Here is a 10,327-nt window from a genome sequence, read left to right as displayed (position 1 = left end):
TCCCAAAGCTGAATGTCATGGAAAGTTTTAATCGTGCAGTTTTACAGCTAAAGCATAACATTTGCTTTACATTTAATATTATGTAATACCAGTACCAAGGTTCGCCAGTACAGTTACTAGCAGTTAACACCGATATTAAAACATTAAAAGTTGCAAATGCACTTTATTCTTTCAATAGAAAAAAATATGGCATGACTTCAAAAAGCCACTGTGATAATGTATACTAATAACAGGTTACGTCTGATCTGTACATTTCTTTTCTTCAGTTTAAACAATACATAGAAAATGTTAGTTATGTGAAATAACCAAACACCAGCATTTCGGAGAATATCGATGTGCTTATGTTTCTCTTTTTAGGCCTTAAACTGATGACACTGGTGTCAATACTCAAAACAAGATTTTGTATTGGACATATGGGTACTTATTTGTTATTCGCATGAACACGCTTTCGCAATTTACCATGAATTCTTCTCAGAGCCCGAATAAACTCTAAAAATATTAAGTATGTGACATCCAGCAAGTGTTATTTATCATAACAAAATCTTAATTTAACTATTATTTTCAATGCCAAAGTAGTTAAGGGTAGGGATGTCAAACATACAGCCCCGAGGACCAAAACTGCCAATAAATACAACAATACAGTGACAGAAAAATCTTTTTGTTTTTTGGAATTATTCTAGCCTGGAGTGAAAGTATTAGGAAAGTTACATGGTTTTATATGTTTTTTAACAGAATCTTTGAATCATAACATTGAGATATAGTTTTGGAATTTCTAATTTTTCCTCATGCATCTCAGGCTGTTTTTCATCTGTTCTATAAATGGATCACTCATTACATGACAACAAAATTAATAAAAAATAATGCCTTCTGTTGTCTGGCACATTTTTAAGGGATTTGGATGGCGAATGTCTTTCTTAGGTTTATGGTTTCAGCTTTTTAAAAATCTTGGCTACAGCTCTGATGAACAATTTCAGAATGTACTTCTTTATTCTTAGAATTTTTTTCTAAGTGTGTATGAAATGATTTTACTGGTCTTAAGATGAAAATTTGTCTGTATGTGGTCTATGAACTAAAGAAGTTTGACACCGTGGCTTTGAGTTAAATAGAACAGCATGTACATCACAACAATAAATAAACTTGAACGTGTTGTACATGTCAAGAAATATTCTGCGAGATTTAAAGAATCAGACTTTTTAGAATAAAATACTACTTTGTTTTGTGAATCTGATAAGTTTCTCCCCTTAGATCTCTTTTTCTGTTTGGTCTGACTGTTGTAGGATGTCTGCAGTTTCCTGGTTGCACACCTATATTTAAAGCTTACAGGCGTTATTTTTGAAAGAAGGTCATGGGCAAAAAAAAAATCATTACCACTGTCAGGAATGCTTTTTTGTCGCTGTTGCAGCTAAGTTGTAATTTGTAAAAATGTGTGTTGGGTGCATAACAATCAACATAGATTTGCTTGCCAGGATACAGAACAGATCTAGGATAAAACCCTGAAAGAGAACTTTACCAGTGCATCAAACACTTGACTGAAAGACGGGCATATCGGAAGTCAGTGGTGGTCACGCTGGTGCCATCTTGGATCCAGGCAGGGTTCCATTACCAGGCAGGTGAAGTGGATGTGAAGTGAAGTACTGTGTCACTCCTGCTGAACACCCTGAGGATGGAGAAACGCAGGTCAAGTGCAGGAGTCTACCCATCTGACACTGAGACAGCCAATACCCTAAACCAAGTGCCACTCCAAAAGAATATAATTGGGGTTTTCCCCATCTGTTTTATTTTCAAAAATAAAACTCAAGACACTGAAGTTACTCCAGATTACTACACTGTGTTTCACTTGTACTTATTTAGCCAAAATTGAGGTGACTAAAAATAGGGGACAAGAATAATCATTATAAAGACAGTTAACCACTTCATTTGCTGCTTATCCTCTTTGAGCATTTATTGAAACATTACTTGCATTCTTTTGTACTATTAAAAAAGAAGAAGAAGAAAAATTAGTGGCAAGTGAAAGCTTATTGCCAAACATTTTTACATTCTAGTAATTTCACTATCACTCACATGGGAGTGAGAGAGAGAGAGAGAGAGAGAGAGAGAAATAGAGCTATCTCCTCTAGGATGCAAGATGAAAAACAAATGTTGAAGATCAGGAATTCACAGGGTGTTAAACTAACATGAACAGAATATATTTAATGGGAATGAGCATTAATCTTGGCAAGTTATACTAACAAATGAGTAGTTATTCAGTTTAATTCGATTTTATTTATGTAGTATAGCAATAGTGATTGCTATAGTATAGCAGTCTCCAGGTGCTGTAAGCAAAGACTCTACAATAATACAGAGATTAGAGTTATGTAGATTCAAATTCCAAGTCAATATCTCCCTGTTGGTGAAAAGAGATGAAAAACCATGTACTATCTGGGTTTGCTTAGAAACAAATGGCTGCAAACTAGTGGCACAAAAATGAATCATTAGATTTGGGGGGGGGGGGACCAAAATAAAACTATCAGAAAGATTGCAAAAACTTTAGTGGTGTCCAAGTCAAGAATCTGTTACATTCTTATAAAACATGGAGGAATTGGCCAGTTCAGCAAAACCAAACATCCCCAAAGACCACAGAAAACTGGATAGAGAAAGCCCAGTCAAGAACACTCAATGAGGGGGGAGTATCATTGTCAAGGTCTGCAATCATGAAATCCCTTCATGAATGTTAAAAATGCAACAAGGTCAAAACCACAACTTACACCGAAGAACAGGAAGGAAAGATTAGACTTTGGACAGATGATGACCAAGATTAGCTGGTACTGAAATAATGGGAAGGAAAAAGGCATCTAGAAGGAAAGAGGCAGCTCATGACTCAATTAATACGACATCATCTGTCAAACATGGTGGAGACAATGTTATGGCATTGGGCATGTATAGCTGCCAGTGGAACTGGGCTATTAGTGTTGGCAGTGTTATTATATTGTGTAGTGGATAATGAACCAAAGCATATTGCAAAAGAGTTTCTCAAGACAAAGAGATGGGATCCTAACCCTATTCTTCGATGGCCAAGGCAGTTACCTCATTTCAACCCAGTAGAACATGCTTTTTAATTATTAAATACAAAACTGAATGGAGAGAGGGCCACAAACCTTGCGGTGGTGTACAGAGGCACATTGCAAAAAGTGGTGTAACTGCCCCAAAAGTTATAGACCTAACTGTATTGCCCAGAGTTGGACTGCATGTGACAAAGAAATTACCCAACTTAGTCACACTGGCCATCAGTGTTCTATAAAGTGCTACTTTTCTAGTACAAAGACTGCATGATGTCCCATTGTGCCTCTGTGGAAACAGAGCTGGTAATTTAGCTAATTCTACTCTAATCATTAACTTCTACTTAAACATTTCTAGTAGTGTGAAAGCAAGCAGTAGACCGTTGCTGATACACTGCTATGCTAAATTTGATAAACAGCAATGGAGACAATATCCTGACCAATAACAGCCTTGCATTTATGTCGCCCTTTTGTCAATTTTGTTCATACAGAAAACACAATATTATAATTGCAATTAAAGCACCTACCTCATATTTGTGTCATACATATAATTATCAATTAATCTAGCATGCATGTCTCTGGAGGAGGATGGAGCACCTGAGGAAACACAGGACCAGAGAGGACATAAAGACTGCACTGATTCAAATCGTGCTGTTGCCTCAAAGCTTCTTTCTTTGAGGCAACAGTGCTAACTGTGATGCCCGTAGAATTTGAATCTGTTATACCAACAATCTTTTGACTAATATGCGACTACTATGCATCATTAAGGAGTAAAAGGTTAAAAAAAAAATTCCTGAACACAATGCCAAACAACAAGCTTTTTTATTGTTTCCATCACTTTTCTCAGTCAACACTGGCAGGCATAATTTCTTTTTAGACAACAACAAAATGGTGTGAGTTCTAGAGTGAAGCAAAAAGCAGAAAAATAAATAATACTGTGTACAAAAATACAACCTCACTGTATAAACGCTACACAATACAAAGCAAAAAGACATGGGAGACTCCTTGGCTATCGTCTCCGCCGGCATATGGCACTTATAAAGACCGAAACAGTCAAGCCTAAAATTCTTCCCAAAACATGCAAATGTGAAGTTCTATAAAAACAAATGCATTTATCAAGTGTGTCTCGCTGGTAGGTCTGTAACATAATGTCCCCAGAATATGAATAAGTGAGTACTTTTAGTCTTTGGTCAGCCTGAATGAAATTAGTGCAGAAAAGCACTGAATAAGACAAATACCATCCAGCCACTTAATGCTCTGTATTAAGGAGGATACTCATAGGAAATTACTATCTATAAATGGCAACTGTGCATATGTTAGTGACTGTTATAAAATGTGACTGATTTTCAGTATTGATTCTTTAAAAGGTTGTTACCAACATGTTGAATTTCTGAACTCTCTTGGGCAGCGTTCTAGATATTTCTTTAGGAATAGTTCTCCAGGCTCCTTGAATGACATTCAAAGCTCTACTTTGGACGTTGGCTTCCTTTTGGTCTCTTCTCTGTGGAGATGATCCCCCAGTGCTGCAATTATCTTAAGGTTCGAGCTCTATGGAGGCCAAGCCATTACTTAGTGTCTTGTTTTGTGCTTTTCTATCCACGTATACTTTTACTGCATTGGCAGTGAGTTTGGGATCATTGTCACGCTGAAGAATTAAGCTTTTGCCAATCCAATGCTTTCCAGATGGTACATCATGGTGGATTAAAATCAGCTGGTAGTTTTGCACGGTCATAATTCCAATTTTGGCAAAATCCCCAACACCACTGGTTGAAATGCAGCCCAGAACCATGACAGAGCCTCCACTGTGTATTACAGATGCCTGTAGACACTCACTGTGGTTGCTCTCTCCTGACCTGCTCCAAACATATTTTAACTCAAAATGTAACATTTGGATCAACTCCACAAGACCTGTTAGTGCTGATTTATAGACTTTTTTTGTGATTTCTTTCCCTGTTTCCCTTCTTTAAGAATGGCTTCTTCATAGCCACCTTCATACTGAGAACATTTATGATGGGGCTTTGCCGAAAGGAGATGGATCAATTGAAAGGCCAGATGCATCTTTCCGGTCTCTGGGTCAAGTCTGTATTGACAAAGAGACCTGACTCAGGTGTTTTTGCTGTTTCTGAAGGACACGACTTCCATATGCTGTTTTAAGGACATAGTGCACGACATGCTAAAATAAGCCAGATTTTTGGCTAATAATCCCCTTGTTGGTCCAAAACACTATTTTATGCCAGTAAACTAAGTTATCTTTGGCATTAACTTTTTTGGGGGGATATTCAACTAAAGAAATGGGATCATGCTATTAACAAGGTGCTAAAGTTAAAAATTAAAACTGTCTTTTTGCTAACTTGTCTGTTACGTAGACAACACTGAGTGATTTAAAAATCTGTGTTAAGTAGCTTAAGAAACAAACAAACAAAAAATCCTCTTAAAATTGGACCGGACTGAAAATGAGTGTAAAAACAGCCAATATCCAAAGGAAAACTTTGAAAGCCTGTAAGACAGTCTGGATACTTAGAAGCAAAATATAAAGAAATGAGGAATTTGCACAGCAATGTATATACATGAATGTCAATAGTAAGTTTGTAGATCTTTCACTGTTTAATGGACGCTTACTTGTGCAGCGGACTGTAAACCCTCATCAACAAACATCAGAAAAAAATGAGTTACCATAGAAGGTCAAGCTGCTTCTTGTGAACATAACTATACAAGTGCTTGTACTATACAAGATAAATATTGTTGTTTTCTGTGGCTTTTCAAAGATTTTCATTCTATTATGCCTGAGTACCTGTTAAGAAAGCACAGGATCCCATAAAAATGCAGATAAATGATGATGTGGTTGAAACAGAGCTGTGCTGTAGATGCAGATTCAAAAATGATCAATTTCCATAAGTGTCAAAAGAGATCATGGTCACTCATGCAACAGAAAGTGTGCACAGATCTGGTAAAACTGTCTCGAAATCTCTCGTGCAACGTAAAACAAAGAGTGTCATGCATTTTTTATGAGCAATCAATAATCATTCCTAATCTTTCCACTGACGGAGAAGCAAAACAGCCAATCAAAACATGACAAGGATGACTTGCAGGAAACATGAAACGAAAGCAGATTCTCTGTCTTTGCACTATTTGAAGCCATTCATGACTGAAGCGTAGAAGAGATGTCGGGTAGAGACACTTCACTTTTTACTAAACACTTTGGGAAAAATCAGATGCAAACTCCAGATATGTCATCTCCAACAGCACCAGCCTCTTTCACTGTCCATCATGCATCAGGGGTATGCAAATACAAAAATAAAACATTAGAAAACATCAATAGCAGTTAAATATGAATAAATAAATAAATAAATAAATAAATACATCTCACAAAACACATTCAGCGGTGGGTTTGTTACACATGGCACAGAGCACAACAGCAAAAATAAAAACAGAAGTTTAGAAAATAGAAGAACAGAAGTGAACTTCCATAAATAGCTTCAATATTTTTGGAGCGAAATTACACCACAGACTGTAGAAGAAAGTGTCAGTCCTAAACTCGCCTCGCTTTGGATTCAATGTGGGCTTCTCAGTGACATCTCCATGCTGCAGGCGACACATCCTGATCCTACACTTTGCTACTGTATGCTGGGCTATCAATCAGACAAAGGGCTCCTTTACAAACAGGCCCAGCTAAGATCAACCGGTGACTACTGCCCTGCAGGTGTGTGTGAGCACTCGGAGGTCTTGAAGGTTCAGTCTTTGCTCTCAGTGCGAGTTCGTCTGATCAGTGAAGAGAAGAAGCTTCGACCTTGTGGTGGTCCCATTAGCATGGGAGCTTGGTTCTTGTGAACGATCTCAATCTGGTATAAGAAAAGAGAGAGCTGAGATTTAGCTCAGAAAGGAAATGTGTTTTAAGCTGTCTGTTAACATCTTCACATAGCATTTTTCAGTAGCATTATGAAATCACTCAGTGCTTACTATACAGTAGACTATAAAGGGAGTTTTCCCAATGCTGCCTGGCTTATAGGGAGCATTCACTCTTTAATCCACGATGAAAAAAACTGATGTCTTGTCAATTTGTCTTTCTGCTTTGCCAAGTGTTGTAAGCCATATTCACTCACTCTTATTATTTGTTTACTCCAGCACGCCTGCTATGTACAGTGCTGTGAAAAAGTATTTGTTCCCTTCCTTATTTCTTAGTTTTTTGCATATGTGTCATAATTGCATCGCTCACACTATCAAACTAATTTTAACATTTGACAAAATCAACCCAAGTAAACACAAAACTGTGTTTGTAAAATGATGACTTCATTTATTAACCAAAAAAAATACTAACCACACCCAGGCCCTATGATATTCTGAATCAAGAAATGACTTAAATAGAACCTGCGTATAATATAAGTGCAGTTGGCTAAAGATAAAACACAAAACAGATGAAAAAGAAACTCTTTAGGATCAGTCAGTCTGAAAAGGTTTAGACTCCTTTGTAAACCTATGAAAAAACAATTAAAGTACAAAATTTCTGTTCTCCTTGACTTTTTCCAAAGTCATCCAGCGGACCAGACTGAAGTCTTTGATGGGCCGATTCTGGCCCACGTGCCTCATGTTTGACACCCCTGATTTAGATTTAAACCACTGAAATATATATGCCAGACGTGACTGTAAGCTAAAATACTGACACATAACACTTAACACATAATATAGTCTACTTATCTTTTGATTTAAGCACAAATTTGAAATTTGAATTTGAAAAATTTGAATTTGAAAAATTTGAATTTGAAAAATTTGAAATTTGAAAATTTGAATTTTCTTTCTGTATTAATTATTTTTGTTATTATTGTATTTAATTGTTTTAGTGCACAATCCATGTCACACATGTTTTTGAAACAGCTCCTGATACTGTGAAACTATGTTTTTTTTGTTTGGTCTGTTTTTTGGGGGGTTTTTTGTACGACATTTCTTGTTTTCAGATAAACATAATTCGATAATTTTACAGCAGCTATACTTCATATATATATTGATGTGATGCCACAATCAACAACAATAAACACAAACACAACAAAAACAATGGTATTTAAACTATTATTTAGTTTTCACAGCTCATTTACAGAAGACTTTTACCTATAAAATGAAAGTGCCTCCATAATCAACAAATGACTTTTTTGAATTATGTTTACCTTTCTTTTAAATCTCAGAAGGTTATCCCCATGAAATAATAAGGTCTCTATCCACTGTTCATTATACCCAGCACTTTATCCCCACAGAAGCAAATTCAGCAATGCATTAACAATTAAAAAAAAAATCCTCCATATGGATGTTGCATCCAAATGGGTTCTTGTCAAGTGGCTTATGAATGCATATTTGAACGTCCTGACTACAACAAACTTTGAGAATCCCTGGGGTTAGTGACTCCGATAACATATTATTGTGGATTACTGTAAAGACTGAATTTTATATTATCTGACAATATCCTGTTTGCCTGCAATGATGCAATTTCTTTTAGGAGTTGCAACTGTAGATCGATGGAACCCCAAATATCAACCATCAAGGGTTGTCATATTAAGCACATCATTATAGAGTTGCACTAAGAGTCTAAACGCAGTAATGGGGAGGGGAAATGCTACCATCTGCATTCAAAGGACCACATTCACTTCAAAGGAAAGATGCCATTTATTGTGCTTGCACTCTGACGCTGGAGCAATTACTTAGCTTTTGTGGGCTTTCTGCCATCATTAAACATGATTGAAGTTAATGTTTATCAAGTACTTTGCCATAAACATGATAGTCTTTACAGACAAGACAGTGGCCAAAAAAGAAAAAAAAGATCTAAAGTGATACCTGAAATAAATTTGGATGGTAATCAAGCTCTGTTTCTTTAAAATGCAGGATTAAGTATTTATGTGGTTCAAGGGCCCATGGAACAATATGGCTTTTAGACAGAAAATAAAATAATTTGCTCAAATGAAGCATGGATGTAATGAGCTATCAGGTCACAATTAATCATCCAAATTAAGAAAACCGAGGGGGGATTTTACTTAGACCCTAATGAAGGTGCATTGTACCAGAATCAAATTTGGAAATATGGTGCCAGTTATTTTAGATCTACTCATCAGAGTGACACATGCTGCATTTAGCTTAAAATCTTAAATGGTTATGGTGTTAAACATGGTATGCATGCAGAGACTGATATGCATTTGCATAGCTGCTGTTGTTAATAATTAGTGGAACAACATCCAATTTGAAGTGTGATGTTTTTGTAGGCATTTAACGCGTTAAGTGATTCAGATGCAGTTCAGACATACAGAATGAAAAACTTTCCTTGGAAATCATTGCAGCACAATTATGTATCGTCAGAGCCCAACTTTGCTCTGTGTAGTTGTGCCAGCAGATACAAGAGCACTTGCAGGCCACTTGTTTTGTCATGGCTGGGCGATCCATATGTAAATCTCGGCAGCACTTCATCTGCAGTGGTGTTCTAATTAAAGCTAAACACAACCGTAATCAACGCAAACTCAGGAGTTTCCTTTTGAAAAACGAGCAACTTGGACAGAGAGAAAACACTTATCGAGGTACACGTTTGCGATCTAGACGATGAGCAAATTAGAAGAAATAAGACTTGAATCATTAAGAATTTGTTATCATAAATTAATGCACTAGAATATAAAGCAGCAACAGCTGAACTGTTATATTAATCTTAATATTAAAGCATATATATTTGATATTTTTTTAAACATGTATCAGCTTTTGGTTTGTTTGTCAGAAAGCTATATATAAGATATATATAAATCTTTTAAAGTTTGTATCTGTCTTGTGTGAAACTTGTATGAAAAGCATACAAGAGTGAAAACAGATATAAGATCCCTTGAAAAATTCTATAATAAAACTTGTATGTGTTGGATACTTACTAAAACAATATATGAAAGTAATGAGAAAGTGGCCACTTTCAGGAGTAAATCATATAAGTTTTTACTATTTCTTTTCCATATGGGAGAAGTCATTGAAAGAAGATTTAATCAGTCACTAAGGTGGGTCGCATTAATGACTCCTGGACATCTTAACATCTTAGACCATAATGTCTATAAACCAATACCTTCTTATGAATATGCAGATGCATAGACAAGGGATAAGTTTTCTGTTTTGGTTTTATAATGCAGTTGCAATAGAGCAGGCTTTGTTAGCATACAGTTAAATAGCTGATGTGGTTTCAAAACCATTGTTTTTCACCTAACAAGCATTTAACTTTTCACTTTTGTTTTTTATCTTCATGATGCCCGTGTGGGGCATTTTCATAGTAGAACTCAAGATCTCCCACA

At 36.2% G+C, this 10,327-nt stretch overlaps 1 protein-coding gene across 1 annotated transcript in view; it reads right to left on the bottom strand.

The window, feature by feature from the left end:
- Positions 1-3,838: 3,838 nt before the first annotated feature.
- The window catches only part of dgkb (diacylglycerol kinase, beta), an 88,816-nt gene continuing 82,327 nt past the window's right edge, over positions 3,839-10,327 (bottom strand). Inside the window, exon 25 of the mRNA XM_026183769.1 lies at positions 3,839-6,874. Coding sequence (XP_026039554.1) covers positions 6,767-6,874 — 108 coding nt within the window. The 3' untranslated portion in view covers positions 3,839-6,766. The remainder of the gene's footprint in view (positions 6,875-10,327) is intronic.

This window comes from Astatotilapia calliptera, chromosome 11 (assembly GCF_900246225.1).
Source record: "Astatotilapia calliptera chromosome 11, fAstCal1.2, whole genome shotgun sequence".
NCBI lineage: Eukaryota > Metazoa > Chordata > Actinopteri > Cichliformes > Cichlidae > Astatotilapia > Astatotilapia calliptera.
Note: the sequence above shows the minus strand (reverse complement) of the source record. Positions and strands in the feature narration are given on the sequence as shown.